The 26,826-nt window shown below is 35.7% G+C and overlaps 4 protein-coding genes across 8 annotated transcripts; 2 read left to right on the plus strand and 2 right to left on the minus strand.

Moving 5' to 3' along the window:
- The first annotated feature begins 471 nt into the window (after positions 1–471).
- LOC106666257 (otopetrin-2-like) lies at positions 472–12,387 on the plus strand. The gene is made up of 10 exons (XM_014393326.2): positions 472–564; positions 1,694–1,810; positions 1,863–1,986; positions 2,045–2,147; positions 2,200–2,292; positions 2,352–2,512; positions 2,575–2,713; positions 2,768–2,953; positions 11,480–11,661; positions 11,719–12,387. The coding sequence occupies exons 1-10, from the start codon at positions 497–499 to the stop codon at positions 12,247–12,249; spliced, it is 1,704 nt and encodes a 567-aa protein (XP_014248812.1). The 5' UTR covers positions 472–496; the 3' UTR covers positions 12,250–12,387.
- Positions 6,938–9,475, minus strand: LOC106666259. 4 transcript variants are annotated; one of them, XM_014393331.2, is made up of 5 exons: positions 9,350–9,436; positions 9,222–9,289; positions 8,936–9,152; positions 8,197–8,336; positions 6,938–7,219 (listed from the first exon to the last, which is right to left on the minus strand). In XM_014393331.2, exons 3-5 carry the CDS (start codon positions 9,135–9,137, stop codon positions 7,214–7,216), a joined length of 348 nt encoding a protein of 115 aa, XP_014248817.1. In that variant the 5' UTR covers positions 9,138–9,152; positions 9,222–9,289; positions 9,350–9,436; the 3' UTR covers positions 6,938–7,213. The 4 variants fall into 4 exon arrangements, with proteins under 4 accessions (XP_014248817.1, XP_014248816.1, XP_014248815.1 ...); XM_014393330.2 differs by having other exon boundaries at positions 9,222–9,460; XM_014393329.2 differs by lacking the exon at positions 8,197–8,336 and having other exon boundaries at positions 9,350–9,442.
- A 1,856-nt stretch (positions 12,388–14,243) lies between the features above and the next one.
- Positions 14,244–19,856, plus strand: LOC106666077 (otopetrin-2-like). 2 transcript variants are annotated; one of them, XM_014392970.2, is made up of 15 exons: positions 14,244–14,317; positions 14,378–14,450; positions 14,508–14,578; positions 14,640–14,756; positions 14,812–14,926; positions 14,990–15,179; positions 15,232–15,534; positions 15,600–15,648; positions 18,017–18,188; positions 18,250–18,420; positions 18,495–18,574; positions 18,627–18,849; positions 18,936–19,054; positions 19,109–19,174; positions 19,249–19,856. In XM_014392970.2, the coding sequence occupies exons 1-15, from the start codon at positions 14,265–14,267 to the stop codon at positions 19,310–19,312; spliced, it is 1,866 nt and encodes a 621-aa protein (XP_014248456.1). In that variant the 5' UTR covers positions 14,244–14,264; the 3' UTR covers positions 19,313–19,856. The 2 variants fall into 2 exon arrangements, with proteins under 2 accessions (XP_014248456.1, XP_024085441.1); XM_024229673.1 differs by lacking the exons at positions 19,109–19,174; positions 19,249–19,856 and having other exon boundaries at positions 18,627–18,685; positions 18,802–18,849; positions 18,936–19,027.
- On the minus strand, positions 16,374–17,349 carry LOC112127978. The gene has a single exon (XM_024229674.1). It carries the CDS (start codon positions 17,218–17,220, stop codon positions 16,675–16,677), a length of 546 nt encoding a protein of 181 aa, XP_024085442.1. The 5' UTR covers positions 17,221–17,349; the 3' UTR covers positions 16,374–16,674.
- Positions 19,857–26,826: the final 6,970 nt, after the last annotated feature.

The raw sequence follows: 26,826 nt of genomic DNA on the forward strand, positions 1-26,826 counted from the left end.
CAATTTGTTTTTAAATATTACTGATGCTAACGAACCGTGAGTATTGTTCTTTTGTACCTCGTGAAACCACTGTTTTATCACATATTTAGTTTTTTCTCACAACGATAAATTTGAACTTAATGTAGCGAACATAATGTTTGTTCTTTTCTTCAAAAATGATCCAAGAAGGATTTTCTGGGCCGGCGAAGGGCGGGTGGAGGGTTTAATTTAGCCGGTCTCTTCTTTTCTCTCTATCCTCCTCGGCGCTCCGGCAAAATCTCATTCACTTTCCACCTCATATAATGAGCCGGCCTTAATCCCAAAACTTATAAACGATACTTCATTATTTATACTTAAAGCGGGCAGAATTTTACGACGCGGATAAGCTATTCTCTGGTGTATTAATATCCAAAACTGGCCTTTACTGTTTAGAACGTGTTAGAGAGCCAGTGCTAACAGGTTTGGAAGTGTTCAGAGTATTTTTCATCTCCACTCGCGGTTTGTCTCAGACCGAAGGATGGACGGCTTCCATGCTCCTATGAAAAGAAACTCTGCTGATCCAAGAGCTTATCATTCAAATATTAGGTAAACTTAGTTCTACAAAACAATGATAATACACCATAAAGGCACAAACATGAACCAAAAACCACGTAACCTCGCACAACTTAAAAAAATACACAAATATAACAACAAATCTGACCAGTTATCAGCCAAATCCAGCTCAGGCTTCCACAACACTCCTCAAATCAAACAATACAATAATGAATTTCAAAAAAAAACTACACTCATTTGACATGAAAAAAAAACAATGTACGTTAATTCCAATAAAGAAAAGGATGGATATACCTAAAAAAAGACCACAAGTTACTTTATTTTTAATGGAACCCACCAAAAGAGAGAGACCAAGAATATCCGCACTTCATCCATGGCTGTAGTGTTTATACGCTAGAATATTTACGCTTAAGAACATAAACTTCCAACATACTCCAATTCAACATATAAAGAGAGCCAACGGTCACATGAGAGATGGCTCAAACGTCTGAAAGGCAAAAATGACAGCTCTCAAAATATGACGACCAAACTAACAATGGGACGACCAGGTTTTTGGGTCACGGATTTGGACCAAACCTTTTTTGGGTGATTCTACTATCCTAAATATCGGACACGTATCTTCTTGTTAATCTATTTTTTGCCCTGTTTTTGTCGCAGTCTTGTTGAAACAAGACTTTCTTCATATGACCAAAGCTCTTCCAGAATATTGTAGATCGGGTTTTGATGGCTGTCAATTTTCTTTTCCATTAATGCCGCGATATTACCAGAATTCCACTCTCAGATGATATAATTTATATGATAGTAACGACGATTTTTTTATTCGAACAATTTACAAGTTGCTCTCCTTTGAAAGGGGTTCGAGTAAGGGGAAGGTGCTTGGAAATCTTAAAAATATTTCTGACCCTTAATATTAAAGGAGGCGTTTATATCTCCAATTACGTTAGGAATGTGTTGAGAGAAATTGCCTTCAGCTATAAATCAGACCTCGCACCCACTTTTCCTTGACAACTCAAGTTATCCCTTCTCGCGTGTGCTTTCTAAACGAATTTTAACCTCGGGGTGTCAAATAATTTTGTCATTCCTACGAATACCGTGCTTTATCGTGAGTGATAAAATGGTATTACATTTTCCATATTAATTATGAACATCAATCAATTTTCAGCATTGTAGCGCAATCGGATTCACAGAAACTCCACCGCAACGCGTTTCGTCGTGCATCGGCAGTTTTTTCAAAATTGCTCCAGCAACCAGAAGACAAAGAGTCGAAGAAAGAAGACCAGTAATAAAATTAGGACTTTTTATACTTGTCATAAATTTATTTATTACGATAGAGTTACAGACGATGTCCTCAGTAAACTTTTATCCGCGACTTACTGCCAGACTCTCGTCTTGCTCGGATTCGTTTTGCCGCTTGCCGAAGCCATAGTCGATAGCATTTCTCCAAAAATCTATCAAGTATTGACACATTTCCACTCAATTATTTACGTGTAATTAAAACAATTCTCATTTTCAGGGGTTTTACATTTATCTATGTTCCCTGAGCTTAATCTATTTATGCTGGATGTATGCAAGTTTGGTAAAGGACAGGACTGTCGTCAATATAATAAACAGCTACAGTAAGTTACTCAGATCGATTTAACCTGGTAGATGAAAACGATTCAATTTTAGAAGGGGACGAAGCTGCATACAACGCTGTCAAGAGAAGATTCAGAGGGCCCATAAATAGATACGGCAGCTATTACTTAAGACTTGGAGCTGTTGGTGAGTTATTAGTTTAAAATTAATGAAATAGTAATAAAACTAATACGATCTACAAACAGCATTTGGAATTGGATCTATGGTTTACTCCGGCCTTGAATTTGGTAAAATCTTAGACGTTAAAAATCACCCGGAGTGCAAGAATATAGCACAGGCTCTGGTGCCGGCATGCAAGATGATTTTGACCATAGCTCAGATGCAGTTTATTTTTTTAAACAGCCGAGTAATGTTGAACTTCATTGGGGGAAAAAATGATAAATTTATTAAATCTTTGTTTTCTTTTAGAACATGGATCTTTGCCAGAAACCGATCGTTTCCAGGTTTGGCCTGATGCACATGATCGCGACCAATTTGTGCGAGTGGCTCAAGGTGATAATACAAGAAACGAAGGATGAACTGGAACTCTCCGGTCATGGCAAACACGGTAACCAACCTGGTAAATTACATTTACTAGAAATTGCTCAAGTCTTTTTTCTAGGTTTGAAAAACGAGTCGGAATGCAGGAAAACAGACATCATGAGCTCCTTGGTACAAAACGCGTCACCTTTTCTTTTTCCTTGCACGATCGAATATTCGCTGATTTGCGCTGTCATCATGCTCGAGATGTGGAAAGACGTGAAAACAGCCGCCAAGAATCAGCTCGTACCCCATAAATCAAATACCGGTAGGATTTTGTGTTGTAAACTGATGGAAGTTATAATTTTTCAGTAAGTAGTCACGCGACCTAATCACATCGGCCTTGTTTAAGTTTGCTCAAAGAAGATTCTTCGTTTTTATTGACGTGACGAGGATGGATTATCTTTCCGAAATTGTCAGTTTTTTTCTGTCTCTACTAAAAGCAACATGCTATAAATTCCATTTTCTTATTAAATAAAGAGAAGAACCTCCCTAACCAGAGCCATCATCTAACAGCTCTTATGATCAACGATCATTTCTTTACAATTAACGATGATAGGAGCTATCAACAATTTGATTCAATAGAAAAAGTTCTAAGATATTTTGTCCGTAAATTATTTGCATTACCCCCTAATTACATGATTTATTTAGAAATATCGCCAGGCCCATGATACATACACAAGCTTCACTTTTCATTCATTCTTAAAACCTTACATCTTTCAGATTCCAGGCTTGTAAAGATAACCGTTAGAAATCATACGGTCGAAGCTAGTATGCACATTAGCTATATCTATTCCATAAGTTCTCCCTAACCACTCCAACCCCCGATAAACTTGAGAAATGGCCAAATCTGTTTTCAGCTTTGCTATCGGCAATAAAAGAACTGAAAGCTTGCGCCATGCTTAGGGATGGTTAGGGCGTCAGACTCTCGGCTAGTAGATCCCGCGGTCGTGGGTTCGATCCCCACCGTCGCCTCTGGACTTTTTCTGACGCCTAAGGGGACCGGTGGCCGCAATTGAAAGAAATTGACACGGCACTCATCAATGGAAGGGGCGGAATCGGATCTCAGCGACCCTGAATTTGGTCCCAACCCCCTTTAAAAATGAGTTTGTTCGATGGAAGAACACCGGTACAACGGGGGATCAAGTTCACATTTGTGTTGCGAGCTCTCCCCCAAAATATGGAGCCATGGATAAAGTACAATACGCTGTACAGCTCAGCTGCAGTGCTCAGGAGGGAACTCTGGTATCCAAGAAAAGAAAAATGCTCCATGCTTAATCCTCAGAAAATTTCTTGCTGTATCTCATTCACGTAGTTTATTTAATTTAAAAGAACGACATTTCGCCGTTCTTAATCTGAGTTGTCTTGGCTTCTAAAACTTCGTTGTGAGGAAATTGCTCTTTGGATAAGTGGGAGGGATGAAATCTGTTCCCTGTGCAACTCGCCGTCAATTGAGTTAGTTCTTCACTTCCTATCTGAGTGTTCGATTTTAGGAGAGATTCGTCTATTACACCTCGGGTCACTCATTCACTCTCTCAAGAGCCCAAATAAATCTTTGAGCTGTTGAATGGTTCTGATCCCAGGGCTCTCCTACGGTATGTTCGCCACGTCTGGAACTATAGAAACCATTTAGTCCAGGAATTTAATTTTTATTTTCGTATATACCTTCCCTTCATTAAATACCATAATCACAAAAAAAATTTAATGATCTGGGCGAAAATCTCATTACTTTTCCGTGTATTTATTTCTATTATTTTTATGTTCTACAACTAATGCATGTATACCCAAAGTTTGTTACATTTTCAATTTACAACGATCTCCGACGACAGACGGATTTAATTCCATGTTGTATATACTTTTATAAATATTGTTTCACGATGTGCACAAAATTGTAAAATAAAGTATTTCTATCTAACTATTAACGATAAGTATTTACATTTTTGATATTTAAATACATTAAAATAGGATTAATATTGTGCGCATCGTAGCTGGTGGGAATTGGATACTATTTTGTGCTTTTTATGTAGGTTTCCTACCACCATGACATATTTTATCGAAAGAAAGGCCAGAGTCACAATTCACTGGCTAGGCTAGGCTCCGATAGCCTTCTCAACATAACAAGTATCGATTAATGGTTCAGAGGAGCTTTAGGAAGACAGTTTTCTGGGGATGCTGTTCATGCCACAATCCCAAAATTCAGTTTTAGAAAAATCCAATTAAAATACTCTGTAGGGTTTTTCACCCGGAGAAAGGAATCCCAGTTAATGTCAACCATATCTAGAATACAGATGGCTCCAAAACTGAAAACCAGGTTAGCCGGTATTTATAGAAATAAACAAGGACTAGAATTAGTATAAGCCTTCTTTCAAGCGGAGACTATCGGCTATGGAACACTGTGCCATGAAGGTTAAAAGGCTAGATATTGTTTACAGAGGAATAGCTATATACTTGGACAGCCAGGTGGTACTGACAACAACATCGGTGGTAAAGCCGTTTGGATTGCATTAGGACTTTCTCATGTGCCATTCTCATAGCAACATATACGGTGACAAATCGGCCAAGTAAAGTTCAATGAAAATACCTATTGGCCCTGAACCCTTCTGTGACATACCAAACTTCCAAATGGATTAATAAGTTCTACGTTCAATGGGAATGAACTCAAGGACAGGTATGGGAAAAAGTGCATGAAAGAACTAACGCCAGAACTAAATCAAGGACTAGAACAATAGTTTGACTGCTGCGTAGGCACTGCAGACTCCGGAAGAGTACGTATATTGATAGTGTCAGGTAGAAGAAGAGACAGCAGAACATGTCTTCTGTTGGTGCAAAAGCTCATGTAGGCTGAGATTCCTACTTCTGGGAAAAGGAAAGCCCCGCCTGAAAAATACACGCGGAAATCCTTGAAAAGGTTTTGGGATTTGGTAGCTTAATGAGAAGCTCTAGACTACAATGGAGCTAGGCAATAGACTAATGCTCGTCGTGGTGCGCAGGTCCTAAATAGGCCGCCTTTTTTTTAATCTTATCTGACTTAGGTAGGCCGAAACGTTTTGATGTAATCAGGTCAAAACCAGAAGCTTGCTTTAGGGGTAGATGTCTTGTGATATGGGATGTTAATTTTTGGTCTTTAGATGTTAACCAACATTTTTGGTCTTGTTTTACGGTTTTCATTGAAGTCGGGATGAGAAGTGAAAACGCTGGAGAAATAGGAGGCAAATAAGTAGATTTCTTCGTCGTTAGACGCAGCCTAAGGGTCATCACTCCGGCGAAAAGGAGAAGGAACAGATTTACAGGATTCTATGCGTTGCGGTCCGAAGAGGATTGTCCTTCGTAGTCAGTGAGCGTGTGTACTCTTGAAATCGTGGTTGTTTCGGGATCTGTAGTTTATTTCTTAGTGAGTTAGTCGGTCAAGTCATTGATGGAAAAGTGCGCTGCCACTTGGCTCTTGCGCACCGTTTCCCCCTTTTTTTTAGTTTTCTTGTTTTATGATGGTACAGTGGTGTAACATGTTTATTATGTACATCTAGTTGGTATCGTCAACTCGTGCATACCGTACATCGTTATGTCGTTTGGAGTTTTTAGTGGTATGTCAATTTTTTTTTTCAAATCTGAAACAGGGCATTTGATTAGGGTAACTTTTGGAGAATGGAAGTGTATCTAGTATCAGTAAGATTATGATCTGATGAAATGTAAGTTTAAAGATTTCATAATGGAGATGTGCCATCTGTGAGGAGATGAAGGTATCAAGGATGTCCAAAAGTTAGAAGATAGGGGATCTAGCTGAAGTTTGAAGAATGAAGGATGTTGAGAAGGGTTTTCCAGCGAAGGTTCGTCGCGCTACATCTTCTCTGCTGCACAAAATTTAAACACATATTTTTCAAAAAAATTTGATAGCGTGAAATAAATAATGTATAGACGGGAGGCATGAAGCGGGGGAGAATCAGCAGTTTAAACGTGGATTCCTCTCTTTTTGTTATACCTATGTACAAATAATAGCTTTGGGACGTTTTTTCTATCGGAAAATGTGAAGACAAAAGTTCATTTAAAACATTTTATGCTTAAGTCCTTCGTTTTTATAATTGGCCGGTTTCCCTGTGCCTTGAGAAAATTCGTTAATTTGTCCGAATTAGCGAGTCCTTTGAGCAAATCGAATCTTCTCAGATTTTTAACTCTTTTAAAAGCTTAAAAACATTACCCGTTGCCTCTCGTATCTTCTCGTCTCCTCCTTTTTACACATTCACAAACAAAAGAAAAATTGTTGAATAAGAAGTTTTTTAATGTTATTTATCTTCCTCGATGGAGGCTTCGCTCGATGAATCGCCTCGATCTTTCAAGACGCCTGTCAGGGCGGCTATCTCGCTCGAAATCCTATCCAGCTTTTCTTTCAAAATTTTCTTAGATTGTACAGCCCTTTGCAATCTCGCAAGTTCTTCAGCTTGATCGTAAGCCCGCTTTTCAGAACCGGTGGGACTTCCGCGGTTTTTAAGCACCTCCTGCGCCCTCACCATCCATTTGAAATCATCAGTTGAATCTAGGCCTGGAACAAAAGACAACAATTATTAATCCACCCTTAACAATAGCCCAAATTATAGTTTTATTGTTGACTACTTTGCTTTGTGCATATTTTGAAAAGCAAACAACCTTCTTTCCTAAGATAAATCTACTGCATTTTAACCAAATTTAGAAAAATCCTGTCATCTGAGCCAAAACTATACAACTTTACCATTTTTCAGTTTTATTATAGCCCAAATTATAGTTTTATTGTTGACTACTTTGCCTTGTACGTATTTTAAAAAGGAAACAACCTTCTTTCCCTAGATATATCTAAACTTTTCAACCAAATTTTAAAAAATCCTGTCATCTGACGCAAAAATATACAAGCTTACCTTTTTTTCTTTTTTTTCAGTTATATTATAGCCCAAATTATAGTTTTATTGTTGACTACTTTGCCTTATACGTATTTCAAATAGCAAACAACCTTCTTTCCCAAGATATATCCATTTTGATTTACATCCAAGATATAACACATTTTAGAAAAAGCCTGTCAACTGACCAAAACACGCACGTGCTTACCAATGTACAGTTTTGTTATAATCCATATTATTGATTTATTACAGACTACTTTGCATTGTACATATTTTTGAAAGCAGACATTCTGATTTTCCAACATTTCCAACCTAATTTTGAAAACGCTTCACAGTTATACATAATATTTTGACCGAAACATGTACAAGCATGATGAACGTAAGGAGAAGTATTTCTCGCATTATTAACATGGGTCTGCGTTTTTTTAACAGTATTGTCTTGCTTTTAACTCTGCACTATGTGAATAAAAAGGTCACGTGTGATTAAATAACGCACAGACACAAAACTGAAGATGGCTAGATGTCGAAACGCGTCTGACGGACGGAAACAGATATAAACACATAAACGGCCAAACTTCAATAAAGCAAGGATCGTTATAAAAATTCCTAATTGTTTTGTTGAGTTTGTTCTAAGAGTTATTATTTTTACCGTTTTTTTCCTGATTTCATGATCTCGTGTCGAGGCATTATTCCTCCTGTTCTTAATGTACGCTAGTGTGTTGGCGCGGAGCTTTTGTTTCAGGCTCGACTTGGTCGTTTTGGAATTTTCCTTGGAGGGCACAGACGTTTCTAGAGGTCAACAACAAGAATGAGTTAAAACATCCCCATCCCACGATCCGAGGGGCATTTTTTCCACGAGGATTCACAAACGGCTCATTGTTTTAGAAATTTGTTTGAAACGGTTCGGGAAATATGAAAATTTTCTGTCGTACTAGAGCCTATGTCATGTTCGCATTTTGTTGGTTTGGATATAATAATCTACGATCATGAAATAAGGAAAGCATAATCTTATCTGCTGTGTGTGAATCCTCGAAGAACCCTCAAATAAAAATAACATCCTTTAACATTCGAATTTGAAGCATCAAATAGTACTATTTACATAATGAATTAAAAGATAATGAAATCCATTTGTTCAAATTGAACATAATATACTAAAATTGTAGATCCTGTTGTACAGGACGAAGCAACGAAAGGATATCACCCTCAATTTGAGGGGAGGATTCATTATCAATCCAGCAACTGAATCTGCTCAAAGACCAACTCTGAATCAGATTGACGAGTTATTTAAAAAAAATAACAGCTGATAAAAAATTAAATTGAGCAGTTACTGAATTGAGACGTTTGTTTGATAAATCTTAAGCATTGATCGAAGCTTTTTTTATTCTTACCTTCGAGCTTCTTTTCCCGAGTGGGTTTCTTCATGTGTAAGTATCTGTTTAGTGGTTCTGAAGAGTGTTGGACATGTGAATGTTTCGGTTTGGCGGTGGACTGTTTCGGCTGCTCGGAAAGCTTCCTCCGGATCTCCTCCATGCGAACCTGGGCGGCCCGGTTCGTTCTGTAGCCGCACGTCGTCGATTCTGTACTGTTCATTTTTGGTTTCTTGATCTTTTATAACAACAACGATATTATTTATGAGAATACAGTGAGGAGAGGGAATGGTTAAACTCGGATTACCAGGGATGTGTGAAAACCACCAAAGACTCAGACAAACACGAAAAACGGGGTTTTCTACGAAAAACCAGCTAAACAGTTTAACAAAAATGAACAGAAAATTTAGTCATCTCTAAAACAAAAGCCCTTACGCCTGATTATTTATAAAAATGAAAAACAATGTCCATCACTCATAGTTGAATTTTGAGCACGTCTTGGTCGCCTTGACTACCGATTTTTTGAATGCTGATCATTAACACACATGGTGGGATCAAGCACGTGTTTTTATAATTTTGAAAAATAATCCTCAAGAAATAAAGGTTTGAAATAAAAATGCGAGTTTTTTTTCACTTTTAGATCAAGAAAGACAGATATTCTGGAAAAGCTGTAATAATAAGAGTAAAAAGCAAAAATTTTGGATTGTTGGTATTAAGTAACGCAGTGCAATAGAATTTTAGAAAAATATTTCTAAAAACTGTCCTGGAATATCTTTCCAAATGATCTCTACTCTTACTTTCATCTTCATCTCCGCTGAACGACTTACTTTCCTGCCCTTATCTATCGATATCGTCGTTATTATCTGGCAATATCCTGGAGAATTTCTTTAAATGCCTTCATCCAATACTAGTTTATCAGTTTGGTCTTCGGACACGATACTACGCGATACACCAGTGACAAGGGGTTGGATGTCATCATGACCTCTCTTAAATTAAAACTTGTTCTTGGGTGTAGTGCAGGCTTTTCATTTGTCATTTATGCTCAAGAGAATCCTACTGTGGCACAAATCTTCTACTTTGGCCCGGGATATCTTCCTTAAAAAGTTGAGCAATTTTATACTTGGAAAGGTCTTAATTGAATAATTGCTCTAGTTTAAGGAGTTGCACCCCTTGCTTAGTCGATTTTCATGTGTTGTCACGTTGTCAGGCTGGGTCATGGGTCTTGAAGGCTGTGAAAACCTGGAATCCCTCTTCTGAAGATGAACTCTTCAGAGGAGACAACCTCCGAACATTTCACACCAAAGACACAGTCAAACAGTGAGAGTCAGTCAGTTGAGGTGAAGACCCTGAAACAGTGACAGTCAGAGGCAGAGTTGAGATGGAGACTTTTACTAACTGCCACCTTCACACCTATCCGACAGACATTTCCAGGCTTGTGAGGCACTCTCATCTATTTTCCCAGTTAATGCCATTGTCCTCCAAGAAAATATCTTAAGCCTTTGCCACGTGATGGGATGACGGTCTTACTTTTCCTTTAAAACTACTACAGACTATGTCATGTTATCCGACTGATTCCAACTCTCCATCCCAACTTTGACTGTCACTGATGCATGATCTTCATCTCAACTGACTCACTCTCATGCTCTGACTGTTTCCAATACAGGATCTTATACCCTGGCTCAGCCAGAAGCGGCCTCGGGTTACAAACCTTGGATGGTGAAACCTCGGACGGCATGGTTCCTTGTTCTTGCAAGCTGTATGACCTCGCCTCTAGAGCCTTGAATGAAACAACTGTTTATGAAGCCTTGATAGATGGTGTAGACCCGGATCTATCTGGCTAGACCTTGGGTGTGGTGTGACACTACCTTCCACTTACCACCTACCATGCAATCACACCTATCCGACAGACATTTACAGACTTGTGAGGCACTCTCGTTTATTTTCCTAATTAAAGCCGTTGTCCACCAAGAAAATATGTTAAGTTTTTGTCATGTGGTGGGACAACATTCTTACTGTTCCTTTAAAATGTCGTAGGTGATATAGAGTGATCCTGTCCTCCTCATCTTAATCCTGACATATCTCGCAGGAACCTTCAAAAAATATATTTCCATGTTAGAAATTCAATACAAGAAATGGAAATAATAAGTCTAAAAGTAAATTTAAACCTGAATTACTTAGCCTCCTTTCTACTTCAATAAAATCCTCATACCTTACTAAAATACTGAGATTTTTCACGAAATGTGAAAGGCTTGCAAATAGGTTTTTATTGTGACCCCCTAATAAAAGCCCTAGATCATCTTTAAACTGGATCATTGGTTCACTTAAACAATTTAAACATTAGATACTAAACAAAATAAAAAGTAAAAGCAGAGTTAAACATACTGCTAGAGCATAAACAATACATTCTATTTATAACAACAATATAATTCAAATTAATTAAATGGACTTTTTCACAGACCTTTTATAGGAACGATGCCACAACAGTAATGTACTCAAAATCTGACATTCTGTAACTAGTAAGATTTGTTATATTCTTAACAAGCTGTTTTGTTTTTCTGCTTAAAGTGAAAGTGGAAATGAAGCAAGCTCAACTATTCACAGTTGATTGTTCAAATGCCCACAAAGGTTTGTTCTGCGGTGTGGTATTTTTGGTCATAACGATAATCTGCCTGATCATTCATTATGTGTTTTCTGAACACAATGAATATAAAAGTGCTGCAGTGGGTGTAATCAACACTTGCGAAATGGTAAATAAAAAAGTGTACAATAAAATTTCAGTCTTTTCTTTTAAAGCTGTTGTTTAGATTTTATTTGTAGTGTCGTTCCTGGCGGTGTTTTTTGCTGCTCTGCGTCTCAGGAGTGCTATGATCGTTCACAAGCGCCCTGCCATGTGTCTGGACACATGGCTCCTCCTCGTAGGACAGATCGGTGTCAGCCTGTACGGGATGTTCAGGGTGGTCAAGCTTTTAATGAGCGATGCTTGGATCTGGAACGAAATCGCACGCCTTGTCCAGTCATCGAGCCAGACGCTGTTTGTTGTTCACGCTTGGCGACTACGGTCCAAGAGTGTCCAGAGGCCAGCCAGACAGCTAATCACGTTCCTGCTTATGACCAACATGGCCTTATGGTTGGTCAACACCTTTGTGAGGAACAGGATTAGCACAGATGATCAAATTTTCCAACTGCTCGTCCCTGCCATTTGGACAACTATTGGCAAACTCGTCATGCCATTGGTGATTTTCTACAGATTCCATTCGACAATCTGCTTTTTTGAAATATGGAAGAACACCTACAAACCGACTAAGCCTTTCCTTGTTCGCCATTATCAGTTATAATTATTTTAAACGTAAATAAGAGCATATTCATTTTGATTTTATTATATTTTTCTTGATTCTCTTTCGCCATTTTTGACAGATTTTATATACTTCAATGCATCTTTTTTTAATGTTGGCAATGCAATAATGCACAAGAAAAAAGAAAAAGAACAAACTGTATGTAAAAAATAGATTGTTATATTGTGATATTTAGTTAATTACAGTAGAAAAAATGAGAAATAGAATTATGTATATATATATACATAGAAATTATATTCAAAATATGTATTGTATTTTAAGAAATTACACTTTTTTACCGTCAATTTGGATTTATTATTGTTCACCTCCTTCCTTATCGGAAGTTCCACAGTTTGGTTGTCTAATATTACAAGTGTGATTTTTTCTTTTAAATCTATTTATGATTTGACTGTCATGCTAAAGACAATTAACCATCAAAAAACGACAATCATGTGAATTTTGTTCTTGAAAATCAAGTACCCCATCAGCACTCAAAGTGTATAGAGAGCAGATATGACTCCATTGTTGGTACACTCTATTAAAAAATAAAATAAAAAATAGCATAAGTGGTGGTATGCTAATAGTCAAGTGTTCTAAATTTGTGTTTAAAGATAAGTCTGGGGTACCTTTGGCTGCAATGGTTTAGGTGTTGACATGGCGCTCAGCACAAAAGGTAAAGGTCCTGGGTTCGAATCCAGCAGCCCTGCATTCAAACCCAGCATACAAATAAGCTTTTTTTTTTTTAAACACCGGCACTCCAAGGGTTCATATAACGTCATAGTTGAAATGCCCTTGTAAAGAAAAATAAATAAATTTAAAAAAAAGTTTAAAGCATAAAAAAAGATAACTGTTTGTACTTATTCATAAATGGGATATGTACCAGAAAGTTAATATATAATTAAAAACACTAAAAAACCTAATTACTATGACAATTGCATTGAATTTGATTAAATGTAAGCACAATAAAAACAGGACCATGCATAAAAATTTGTACTAAAGGTCAACACCTTAAAATTGTAATCCTGAAAAGTTGGATATCCAGTTTTGCCCCGGGGTGCAGTTCAACTTTCATCAACAAGCATAATCGACATTTTAGACTATCTGACAGGTAGGCTGCTATGATCATATAGATTCCATATGTGCATCGAGAATGGATCCGGCCCAGAGGACCGATTTATATCCATGCCCAACACTATTGATGGTAATCCGTAACTCTTTGAATTCAAGAGGTTTTCAAGAATCCACTAATCGTAATTTACACCAGATTGTAATCTATCAACACTTCAATACTAGTGAAGAACGGGAAATTCCTAAGCTATTATATGATAATAAACACTAAAAATTCTTGTAAGATTGAGCCAAGAGCTTTTCTTCAACAATTATTAGCTTTCTGAATCTAGCTTTTATTCACTACATTAGAATATCAACCTGAAATTACCAGCCTCAAAATGTGGTAAAATAAAGTAAACACCAGCAATAAAAATTATTTCTCAAGACAATTTTGTCAATACAAAAAAAATTAAAGGTTTCAAAATTATAAAAAAACACCAAACCAAAGCCTGTAAGAAGTTAAATCTCTATTATAATTTTTTTTAGTTAGACCATTAGTAATTTTAATAACCAGTGAGAATGTCTGTGATGATCAGAAATTAAATCACAGATTCATCTGCTTGCATGTCTCAATTTACTAGGTTTAAACTGATGATGTCGGTGGCCGCAACGGTTTAGTAACGCTCATCACTGTAAGGTAAAGGTCCCGGGTTCGAATCCAGTGGCCCTGCATTCGAACCTGACATACTTACAAAAAAAAAACTGATGATGTCAGAAAAGATTTTTTTCCAGATTTTATAAAAATTGTTTAAGATAAATAAAATTAGAGAGCATTTCAATTAATTTCATAATGGATCCAAATCAGGACAATTTATATTGAACTTGAAACTCACTAATTCTGTTAAACAAAACAAACAACACAAAGCTAATTAGAACCTCGGTGAAAACGCAGATGTCAGTTTTGCCCAATGTCTCATGGTGAAATGTGGAAAAATGACGATTCCCAGCCTCCATCAAGCAGGTAAGCAATAAAACAAAATTGTTTGCATCATTTCCAAACTTCCTAACGTATTTTTTCTAGAGGATCTATTGTCTCATTTGGAAATTCCGAACTAGCAACCATAAATGAAAAGGAACAAAAGTCAGACAACCAGGTTAATTTTCAATTTTTAACATTGAAATTTAAAAGTAAATTTATTCTCGATTTTTAGGTCTCACTTGTAGGAGAAATTGAAACAATTGAGTCGCCTGCCATAACTCGCATAAAGGGATCAAGATTTCCGTACGGATAATGAACTTTCCCTATTTTAAAGATTCAGCTATTTCAAGCATAATTATTCCAGATCAAACAACTCCTTGTCTATGATGTGTAAAAATGCTCGTAGAGGGAGGTCAGCCTCAATGCCGTTTATACAAAAAGCTCTTCCTGATCTCAACAGTCAAACTACTAAAATATTCCTGTTAGACTTAAAAATAACAAAGAAAATTATTGTACTCTATTTGGCATTATTTTAGGGAGACAATGTCAATTGCTGTATCTGGCCTGTATTGCAAGCTGCTTGTCGTTCTTGGAATCTGCTTTCCCGTTGCAGAAGTACTTTCAGATCAAATACCGCAGTCTAATTATGAGGCAATTTTTGAACCAAAAATAAAAATCATATTTCTTTTGTAAATTCTTGATACATTTTTCCAGGTGTTTTACTTGTACCTTTATTCTGTGAGTCTACTTTATCTTGTTTTTGTTTATGCGACACTGTTAAAGCAAAGAGCTGTGGATACAGTTTTGCATAATTCCAAAGATGACACAATTCCAGTGGCTTCGCAGACTCAGAATTCACCGGCTGGGCGCTATGGCAGTTTCTATTTGAGGATGGGTGCCATTGGTAAGATGGCAACCGCAAACGCCGAACAATTTTGAACCATTTCAATTTCCAGCATTCGGCATTGGAAGTATGATTCACTGTGGCTTGGAGTTCGGAAGGTATTTTGAACTGGAGGATCACCCCGATTGCAGAAGTGTGCTGATGGTCTTGACGCCTTCGATCAAAATGACTTTTATAATAATCCAACTTCAGTTTATATTCATGAGCAACAAGCACAAGGCGCTCAGCAGCTACAAAAACATTTCCAAGTTTGGCCTAATGCACATGATTGCAACAAATCTGTCCGTATGGTCAAGTGTGGTTGTGCAAGAGACAAAACGAGAAATTGTAACTCATTATGAAAAAAATTCAACAAGTACCAAAACAATAAACTATGTTTTAAAATATAAAATTTATTAATGATTTTTTTATTTATTTTAGACATTCTGGAAAGTTATATAGATGATTCAGATAACTCTTCATTTAACAAGTAAGAAATCTTCATAATAATGAAAAATTTGAAGTATGATCATCTCTGATCATCTTGGTCAGGCTATTCTAACTGGTTTTACCTATTAAATAAATTTTAGTCATTCTTCTTTTCTTTCAACTAATTTATTTCTATCAAATTCGGGTTTTTTGTGTAGCTTGTTTTTGTCATTATTCTAGTTGAATTATTTTTGTCAGGTTTTGTGATGTCATATTTCATTAGTTTAGTTATAAGTTTTCTTTTTAAGTCTTCTAACCCAGATTCAACACAAGCAATCTTAAATATCCAAGAACACCTTGGGTATCACAAAGACCTGTGCAAAAAGTCAAGGGAAAAGCAGAATGAGGAAAAATGTCTTGTTGAAAAAATAGTCTTGACGTCCAGGGACTACATTGCTGAAAGGTCAGGCCATCTGATTCATATTTGCCATGTTAGCGGTTCTGGGTTCGAATCACAGCAAAGCCCCTGGTTTTTTAAATAAAAATGGTATGAAAAATGTTGTAAACTGTAAATTGTAAACCTCCTCGCCCTAGTCTCACATTTAGTACCAGCATTGGCTGGTTCTTTTTAACCTGTGTCCTCCTGGTCAGGAGTGTAATATGTCAATGTTATGACTAGCCCTCCGTCAGACGCACCTCTGAATGAAACAAAACCAGGCGCACCCGGCCTGAGAGGCCACCTACCTGTTTTACCCTCCCCCTTCCCCTCTAATCAATTTAATCCAAAACACCATTAAGGCAGCCTTTGCTTGGATTTACAGAAATCAAATACACCAAATCGGATGGAAACAAACGAGTTTATTGAATCTAATAAAGCTTAAACTAAAACAACCAAAATTGCGAATTTTGTACAAGTTTTCAAAAATTAATCAAACCAAGTATCATAATATTAAAAAATACTGGAAAAAATGTAGTATACAGTCTGATGTGGCGCAACCATTCATTGCCGCTGTAGCGGGCAGAAACCTATGCTGAATCTTCGAAATCTGCAGCTGAATAACAGGCTTGGCACAGTGGATTTACGTGGCTAAGGCAGACAATTTTTACATTCGTAATTTGTCATCCTTCTAAATCCTGTTTCAGCCATGCACATGCCACATTTGCGTCTTTTTGGGGGTAAGGTGGGCGTATTTTCAGGTTTTTCTTGTGGTAAAAACCTTTTCAAGCGGGATTGTAGGTGAGTCGGCATTCCACTTGTATTTAGACTTCGTCGTGCTAGTTGTCCAATCGTAAGTTGATGTGACAAAGTTTTGAGGAAGATTCTCCTTTTTAGAGGTTCCAGTTTATTAGCAATCGAAATTACTTGAGAATTTATGCCGGCTACGTTCAGACAGGCAAAGAAGATGACCATTGGCCAGCGTCTTGTGTTCCGGCTCACACTGAACGTACACATTTGATCAGCAGTGTCAACTCCACCTTTGGTGGTATTGTAAAACGTAATCACTTCTGGCTTTTGCTGCTCTCCGGTATTTTCCTCAACCAGCTCTGGATCATCAGAAGCATCATCCTCGAGGAGTTTTCTAATTTCGGCAACATCATTAGGGTTGGAAAAATCATACATTTTTTTGTCCATTTCAGCAGGAAATCTAGAATAAAAGTCAGGAAAACTGAATTGAAAAGTAAAATGAACGATTACAACAAAAATATCGTGAAACGACTTATCTTTTAATTTATGACGCAGTCGGCTCGACAATCCAGGATGGGTCTAGGCTAGCAGAATGAAGGTTGATGACAGAATGAATTAGGGATTCCTATGCACCACCACTAAATAGGAAATTACTAGGAGGGCCGCCAGGTAAAAGAATGGCAGGCAAAAAGGTGTTTAGCTTCGTTCAACGGAGGGCTAGTCATACATGCACAAATTTTTAATTTGTATTTTGATACAGATTTAAGCTGTAAATAAATAATTTATTTAAAAAAAAGTTTATCATTCAAATGTTTGGTTTATGTTGATGAGCTGTCTTTTCCACTATGTATTCTCTTTGAAAATAATCTCCTTGTTCTCTTTATTGGCCTGTTATCTACATTTACTGTTGCTTAAGCAAGATTTCCTTTAAAAAAAAATTTATTTGAATTATTTTTTGTAGTAGTGTTGCATAAAAACTGGGAAAGATAAAGGGCATACCAACCACTGAAGATTTCACAGTATAATGCATCTAACACACAAAATGAGTGAGAATAGACTGACCTTGTGATCTCGGGTGATCCAGCAACAATTTCAACTTCACCACAATATTTCATAAATTTGCTGACAATCTGTCATTATTGACTTTATTTAGCATTAAAACTTCTTTAATTTTCCAAATAATAACATAGTAGAAAATATTATTTTGAATTGTTTGTCTTATAATATAATAAATAATTTCAAGTATTTGCACAAAATCCTACATAATGGGTTCGCTAGTGACAAACGCTGCTCCGTTTCTATTTCCCTGCACGATTGAATATTCTCTGATTTGCTCGGTAATTCTGTATGCCCTTTGGAAAAGCATCTGCCATAATCGAGAACGGGTTCCTCAAACTGGCGCCTATGCCAACAAGGTCAGAAACAAATCTAATTTTTCTATTTCAAAATTTGATAATAAAATTACTCTTTTTATAGATATCGAAGCCTGTTGTAGGGATGACCACTCAGCACTTCACAGTCGACTTTGCAAATGCACACAAGGGACTTTTTGGAGGCATTATTATTCTTGTTTTTACAATCATCAGTCTTATAATGTTCTATACTCTCATTCAACATGAAGAGTTTTTCAGCACTGCTGTATTTCAGGTGTGGAATCATAGCAAAGATTCACATTAATTTTCTTTTCTTGGTTAAATCTTAATTTTAATATTTATATCTAGGTCAATCTTTGTGAACTAGTTCTCTATGCTTTGGGAATTTTGGCTTCCATACTTGCAATGTACAGGATAAGGCAGTTAAAGTAAGTGTACTCAAATTATATTAATGCCAGCGTAATAATGTCTTTCTCTTAGGTATGAAAGAAAAAGGTTACAAGAATTGGACACAATGTTACTAGTGACAGCACAAACAGGTCTTTATGTTTACTTTTCTTTTTCTCTAATTGTTGGATATTTCACCAAAGAGATATTTTCAACGCCGAATCTGTTTATCACCTCCATTTTTGGTATCGCTCAATCAACCTTACAGACGCTTTTTATTATTGATGCTTGGTGGAGACGGTGTGCGACTGCCTCAGTAATTTACATTGATTTTATTGAACTTATGGCTTTTGTAGAAACAATTATCATATTTAACTATTAATTTTTTCACTTTTGAAACAGTCTGTTAAAGAAAAGCCAGGCAGACAGTTAGTGACATTCCTGCTCCTATCGAACATTGCAATGTGGGCAATCAACCATTTGGAGAATTCCAGAGCCGATTTCCATCCAACTGAAAGAAAGTAAGTCACAAAATTCTAACATAATGTTTTCTAATAATAACATTATTTTATTAGATTCTATGAAGTATGTGCATGGACTATTATCACTCAACTATCGATGCCACTTGCTGTGTTCTATAGGTACTTTAATTTAATTTCTCACACATCTAATTGTTTAAAAGTTGTCAACATCTTAAAATAACTATATATTACAGATTCCACTCAACTGTCTGCCTTTGTGAAATATGGAAATGTACTTACAAGATGCGTCTACAATGATGAACTTCTCTAGTTAATTACCTCGAAAACATTAACTGGACATTTTTATATTACGTATATATTTATATTATCTAGTTTTAAGGTTGGCAAATTTCATTGGTCATCACCAGCCATTTTCTTCTTTGCCATTATTTTTTTTTTCCTTCTCGCATTTTATTCTTTCTAATTAATCTTTAATATTTCTGATATTAAAGTCGTTGTATTCACATCAATTCATATATGGGTGTTAAGGTAACCATCTCTTGTTTCTCTTTCATGCCGGCTTTTCTTTTTCTTAGGTCCTTGTCAGGAGAAAAATAAACATAAAATAACCACACAAAGTTTACGCATAAAATACAAATATATACATTGAAAAACAAGTTAGTCTGTTTAGCATTCATACTGCCCCAGTGTATACAATATTCTTTGGGGTGATTGAGGAAGAAGTCCCTTCATTCACGCTAATAAATGAAATCACATTCCAGATTTCATTAATACTGATTCCTTTATGTAATTTGGGAAGGAGTCCCTCCATTCACACTAATAAATTATTAAATTCACTAATTTCGTGGTTTGCTTGACCAATTAATATATTACAATAATTAAGGTTTTTAGTTGAGATAAAAAAGTCAATGGCACGAGCGGGATTCGAACCCACGATCTTCGGCTAGATACGCCGCTGTTCTACCACTTGAGCTATCGTGACCTCGATCCACTCGGACACCAACTTCCCATCTCAACCCCACCTTTTGAGTTTTCCCTCCTGTTTGCTATTTTCTATTTTTCAAATGTCGTGTAATCGGATTGGATTCTCGGCAACAAATGAAATGGCCATGGAGAGCTTTAATGAAGTATACTTCATTTTAATTCAATAAATTCACTACTTTCGTGGTCTGCTTGACCAATTAATATGTTACAATTGATTAAGGTTTTTAGTTGAGATAAAAGGCCACTTTATTTTTGCTAATAAATACATTCATTCCAATAAATAACATATAGATACAAAAATGTATGTACTGTTGTAAATATTTATGGCCCTGAGGTATCGGATCAGCAATTAGTGCACGCTGTTGTGTTTCAAAGTCGTCATAGGTCGTTGGAATGTCAAAGTCCTTTCTTTGCACACTTAATTCTCTAAAATTCTTTATTATTTGTTCTAAAGTGTGATCCTAGTGTGCCCTATGCACAACTTGGTAATTCCTCCTCTGCATGCCAGGAAACAATGTCTTTTTTAATTTTAAACAATTTTATGTGTTTCTTCTTTCCAGTGGATTATCTGTTCATTTTTTATTGCAATGGCAATTGATCTTTTTATATCCATTAGACGTATAACGTGGGTGGGTATTATAATATGCTGGTTTTGTATAATACAATTTAATAAAAATATAAGTAATTACTATTTATAACAAAACATTGTACATCTATAATTATTAATTACTACATTTCAGTACATCTTATGAATATTAAATTCACGTTTGTAAAAACTTCTTAATGATGGTATAAAATATATATTATGCAGGGTGGGCGACCAAGACCCGAGGGGTTAAATGCCTGGGTAGACTCGTACCCCATCCCTAAAAGGTCCAGAACTTGGTCGGCTCACGTGTCCTGCATAAACCTCTTGGACCTGTCACAAACCCCAAGATTTTGGACCATTTTAGACTTGAGGAGCGATTTGGCAATGTCTTCTCCTTCAAAAGTTTCAAATCTATGCCTGGCATACCTATCACATTCTTTGAGATAGTGCCTTGGTCTGGTAAAATACCCATTATGAAGAGGTGTCTTCTCAGTGGGCAGTGGCCCATCAGAATACCTATCAGCCTCCTAATTCCCTTTCTTGAGTTAGAGAATAGCCATTCGATTCTTTTGGTTTGATTTCCTTCACGAACTCCTTCGATTGCCTATGTCCGAGGGACAGATTCCATTCTTTAAGGAATTGTTTCATGCCCCAGCAATTAATAATCTCTTTCGCTGTGCTTATAGAGTGAGGTAATACCGGTTGTTGCTCGACAAATGCAGTATTTGAGCCTTCTTTGGCCAGGCTATCCACCTCGTCATTGCCATAGTGTTCCTTATGAGCTGGTATCCATATGATGGTTACCCTATTCTCGTGCCTGGTAGTAATCCTATTAATAAGTTCAACAGTTTCCTCCACCAGCCAAGATGTTGATAAATCTTTTTGTAATGACTTAAGACTGGCCTGACTGTCGGAAAAAAATTCTGTCTTTTCCCTTGATCTTGTTATCCATAAGTGCTCTGCAGCAAACATTAATGGCCCATATTTTCGCCTGAAAAATGGAGGTGTTATTACCAAGAGGGGAGGAAATGCTGATCCCTAATTTAGGTATATGTATTCCAGCACCGCTTCCCTTGCCTTTAATGAGTGAGCCATCGGTAAAACAGTCTACGCTACGATGGTCATCATCCGCACTGTATTTATATTCACAAGGAGTAACTACCTGGAAGTACTTTTTCCCTGAAGGGGTTTTAACCTTTTTATCGCTAATGTTAATAGTTGGCTGTTGACCTTACACAATAATTGTAGAATTTTCGAGTGACCTATGTTGTTTCCCTTATGGTTCCAATAATGATGGTATAAAGTATGTAAACTATATAAAGTATTATATAATGAAAATTAAACAATTATTATTTACAATAAAAAATTACTGATTTATATCAGCTCCAATCTGCAAACATATGTATATACATATATCACATCTCACAATCCACCTACAATTCGAGCTTTCGTGATTTACAATAAATTACTGCAGGCTTTGAGAATCACTCCTGGGAGTTCGTAGTCTAGAGCCAGACGTCAATCTTATCTATCCAGCCACTGAGTTTGGGCTCCAGGGGCTACAACAGCTAGGTTATTTCAGTCTCATTGCAGTTCCTAAAATTCAGTCAGTTCCTAAAACCAAACCAATTCACTCTCTCACTCACTCTTAAATGCATTCTTTCTTATGCATTCACTCAGTTAGGGTGGTGAAGTACTTAGTATTCCATCACCCTTTACACCCATTATATAACTACCCTATTTGAGGGTCAATGGGATATTCAATATTCCACAATCAGCCCTCTTACACTATTCACACCATTAAATACATTCACTTTCAACACACACTAGGAACACAAACTATCAGTACTATAGAAAACAACCTTGTTTCCTCCAAAAATTGGTACAGGGGACACAGATACTCGCTGCCATGCTCAAGCATGATTTTCTTGTTGGATGGCATTCCTACATGCTCTCTATATGGGGTAGAAATTGCATCCTTCAACTTGGTAAGACACATCGAGCAACCCCTTTTTCTACATGTCAGACATACACTTAGGATTTGGCCCAAAAGTAAGCATACTTAAATGGGTGAGTATGACCCCTCTTCTACAAATCAAATCCTCCAAACCACCTATTCAAAGCGCTCTTGATATGTGAGAGCCTCCCTGCCGATCCGGTCCACCAATACTGCCACTTTCTTTTAATGATGTTTGTTATTGCATTTTTAGCATCAGAGGGCCGAGTCACGGTGGTTAAATCTGAAGGTTGGGACGTCCCTTGTCTGCCTTTTCATTACTATCTACACCAATGTGTCCATGTACCAAGACAACCACAGTTTTACTGAGACTCTTCAGTTCGTGGTATCTCTCCAACGGAGTGAATTTTGAAAGAAGTTACTATTTAAAATATAATTTAAAAAACTATGTCATCTATCGTTAATACCATAACCTTGTTTATTTACAATAATTCATACATTCATAATTAATATCCTTGCAGAAAATTCATTCTGTGATCAAACAGGTGAACTAAAATGTTCAGAAATGACGAAATTTCAGATATGTCCCCCTGCAGGCAAATTAAGAACAATGAAATAATAAAAAAGACAAGAAAGAATGTATGATGAACGACAGAGACGTATCAAAGAATTTGGAAAAAGCCCATGCACAGAGAACGGCCTAATTTTCATAAAAAAGTAACAATTTGTCAATGTAATTTTGAAAAATATAAATAAGGTTTAATAAGAAAATATAAAAAGGAAAAATATAAAGTAAAAAAATGTAAATACTATTTAAACCATAACACAGTCAATATTATTAAAATTTACTTAATTTAAATAGTGTATAAAGGTAAATGTGTGATTTTAAATTATTCTGCCTACTAAAAATATTCATACATATTCTTAAATCAGGACATTTTATTTGTATTTTTATATCAACTATTTCTTAATTTGCCCAGGTTTTCTATCAGTTTCTATTTATAATATAGGTTTCACATTTTTAAACTGGACACGCGTTCTAGTTTATTTTTATTTAGTGTTGTGGTAGTAGCTGATCTGTTGTTGCCTATTTCAAAAACAGCTTAGCTAACATCAGCTCAATTAAAAAAAGAAAAAAGTGCCAAACTCATCTTTAAATTTAAAACGAATCGGAAAATAAAATAACATGCGATTATTTGTATTTATTTTGTTTTGTGCGATTGTCGAAACATTTGGAAAAAACAATTTCACTGAAGAGTTTCCGGTGTACAATATAACTGCAATGCATGAAGAGCTTGTCGAGACCAAGTGCCATGTCGTGACCGAATCGCTTGTCGCCACGGCGACCGCAACCGTTTCCGCAGCTTTCGACACCCTGTGCCGTACAGGTTTGTGATTTTGAACTGAATACTTTTGTCTCACATTGAACGCTCGATTGTGTTGCAGATAGAATGATGAATGAGATGAGGAAAATAGAGAGAATACTGACCAAAGAGCTTTTCCTCCTTCGAGGGCTTGTCACCTCTGTCCATTCTAAACTATTTACAGTTGAACATCTTCTGGCAAAAAATATTAACTCAATGTGAATAACTTATCTAACTTTAATAAATAACTACAAACTGTTTTCAATCTCTTTTTTAATCAGTGTCTTTTATTTATTTTTTATTGTTAATTTGTCAACATTTCATCTATGATATTATTTAATAAAAAAACTACAACCACTAATGTTGTTTCAATGATTTCAGTCAGTACAACTTTCCTTTATTTTAGATTAATAAAAGAGAAAAAATGTTATTCTATAGTTTCATAAATGGCATATTATATATTTTTCTAAATAATTTAAAATATTGGATATTTACAAGAAAATAATGAAAAATATTAGTAATTTTGTAATATTTAAGCAGTTTGTTAAAATAATTGTTATAAATACTTGTTTTTATTTATTGGAAATCAATAACATCTTTAAAAAAAAAAAGCCTTCGCAAAAGTGAAATGTTACTTTTTTCTTTAGATATTTTAGCATGCTGGAATATTCTTTAACTGTATTTGCTCATTTTCTATATTATTTATTATTTTGGAGTAGTAAATTCTATAAAATGTCATTAAAACCCATAATATATTTTAAAATATTGGGTATTAAAAAAAAAAAAATACACTAGTAATGTTAAGGTAAAAAAAAGTTGACCTATGCCTACCTTGCACTAATATTGGTCTATTTTGCAATCTGCATTATTGTCTAAAGCTTTTCTTTAAATTTAAATTTAAGTCATTAAGTTTTTTAGCCAACCCTTTAGATCTCAAAATTTTATTAAGGACTCCCTGTGTATCTTCAGGCTTTATTTTCCTCACCGAAGAGTAGGAATCTCAGCCTACATAGGCCTTCCACCACATAGGACATGCTCCACCGTTTCTTCTTCGTATTAGCAATATCTGAATTAGTATCCACTGCTCGAAACCTAATAATATGCGTATGGAAATTAAATTGTTCAGTCAGTAGACAAACTACCATTTTAGTCCTAGCACATTGCGATGGTTCTTTTATGAACTGTTTTAATACCTCTGGGACTTATTCCTAACCCATTGTTCATGGATCTAGATTTTTAGTAATTTGGTATGTTGTAAAAGGGTTCAGGGTAGATAGCTCCCTGATCAAACTTTTCTTGGCCAATTTGCCAGCCTCTTCATTGCTCCACTTCCATGTATGCCCTTGTAAAAAACAAATTGAAATGAACGTGAAGGAGGCGGTGGACTTTGGAACTCGTGGGAGACAAGAGTGCAGAAAGGCTGAAAGGCGAAGGACAGGATTCATTCCATTGGGAGACTGCGAACAAACCACCTTGAACTTGGCTGCTTCAACTCTGCTTGTGAAGAATCATCTTATCAGAAAACAGCATTCATCGTGTGAGTTTTTTCCTATTCCATATTTCCTTAATTTTATTCCTTGGGGATTGCGCATACATAAATATTAATTCATTTATTTTTAACAATAGTTTAAATATTTCTTAATTATATTTTAAGTTTTTTTATATTGTTTCAAGAAGGAATGATTTTATTTTTTTGTAAAAATTTAAGTTTGAAGATAACAATTTAAAAGAAAGTAAATATAATTTAAAAAAAAAAATAATTAGATCGAATAAATTCTGTATCCCTTACAGTGTCTCTTATTTGTAATTTTTCCTTTTATTAAAATAATAATAACAGTAAAAAAATTATAATTATTATTGTTATTGTTAAAAAAAAAAACTTTCATAAAAAATACCCTAAAGGTCTAACACCCTGATACATAAACAAGAGTAATGTTGTAATATTTTATTTTAATATTTAACCATATTATTTAATAAAATCATAAACTAATCATAAAAAAAATTTTGACATTTTCTTTTGATCTCATTTACATATATATAAGTTACGCCTGCACAAAACCCTTAGTTCAGCGACATATGATGTTGCGTCTGTACAGATTCGAAGAATGTTTGTAAGCAATAAACCCTTCCCTGTTCACTATTCCTTTTACACTTGTAAAGACAGATTCAGATTAATCATATCCGTGAACAGGAAAGGTTCTTCTCAAATTATAACTTGTGTTTAACTAATAAAGTTCTTTTTAAAAAGACTCTCGTTTAGTCAACACACGTAACTGGCGCAGTCGGTAGGACATCGCAAAGGTTTTTCAAGGGAATATTGAAAACCAATCGTGTCAACGGTGAATTTGCTGCATCGGACCTGATGAGCATGATGAAATTTAGTTTGTGAGTAGGAAATTATTGTATTTTATAACAAATTTATTGTTTTTAATTGTAAGCATTTTGGGTATTGTATAATAACCTAATTAAACTTAAAAATTATAACTTTAATATAATTGTATAATTATAAATTGTTGAAATGGCCAATTTTGCCGAATTGAAATTCATTTTAGATGCCATCCCTAACTTCGATGGTAATCCAAAAACACTAACACAATTTATATTAAAAGTGGAGGAAGCACAAAACATTGTATCTTCTCTAACACCACCTTTAACAAACATACAGAAATCTATGTCCTTTATACACATAAAAAACAAATTAACAGACAGAGCGAACGAAGCCCTTAGGAACATACAATTTGCAAACTGGGATGAGTTGAAGCAGTTTCTAATCAAAGAGTTTGGTGATAGGAAAGGACCGGCCAGCATTATCCTAGAGATAATGCAGATCGAAATAAAAAATCCTTTCAGATCTTTAAATTTCATAAAAGAAAAGTTTGACTTGTTCAGAGCAAAAATACTTATGGAAAAGGGATCA

The sequence above is a fragment of the Cimex lectularius genome, unplaced genomic scaffold, assembly GCF_000648675.2.
Source record: "Cimex lectularius strain Harlan isolate CLEC.00 unplaced genomic scaffold, Clec_2.1 scaffold5, whole genome shotgun sequence".
Classification (NCBI taxonomy): domain Eukaryota; kingdom Metazoa; phylum Arthropoda; class Insecta; order Hemiptera; family Cimicidae; genus Cimex; species Cimex lectularius.

What these genes read in the sequence shown, in the direction of transcription:
- LOC106666257 (XM_014393326.2), top strand. Translation starts at nt 497, where the DNA reads ATGGACGGCTTCCATGCTCCTATGAAAAGAAACTCTGCTGATCCAAGA. An exon ending in TTTCTCCAAAAATCTATCAA is followed by an intron (nt 1,987 to 2,044) that starts GTATTGACACAT and finishes TCTCATTTTCAG; the next exon opens with GGGTTTTACATTTATCTATG. An exon ending in CAATATAATAAACAGCTACA is followed by an intron (nt 2,148 to 2,199) that starts GTAAGTTACTCA and finishes ATTCAATTTTAG; the next exon opens with AAGGGGACGAAGCTGCATAC.
- LOC106666259 (XM_014393328.2), bottom strand. Translation starts at nt 9,137, where the DNA reads ATGAACAGTACAGAATCGACGACGTGCGGCTACAGAACGAACCGGGCC. An exon ending in TCGGGAAAAGAAGCTCGAAG is followed by an intron (nt 7,220 to 8,935) that starts GTAAGAATAAAA and finishes CTTTTGTTCCAG; the next exon opens with GCCTAGATTCAACTGATGAT.
- LOC106666077 (XM_014392970.2), top strand. Translation starts at nt 14,265, where the DNA reads ATGTCTCATGGTGAAATGTGGAAAAATGACGATTCCCAGCCTCCATCA. An exon ending in TCCCAGCCTCCATCAAGCAG is followed by an intron (nt 14,318 to 14,377) that starts GTAAGCAATAAA and finishes TATTTTTTCTAG; the next exon opens with AGGATCTATTGTCTCATTTG. An exon ending in CTGGCGCCTATGCCAACAAG is followed by an intron (nt 18,189 to 18,249) that starts GTCAGAAACAAA and finishes CTCTTTTTATAG; the next exon opens with ATATCGAAGCCTGTTGTAGG.
- LOC112127978 (XM_024229674.1), bottom strand. Translation starts at nt 17,220, where the DNA reads ATGGACAAAAAAATGTATGATTTTTCCAACCCTAATGATGTTGCCGAA.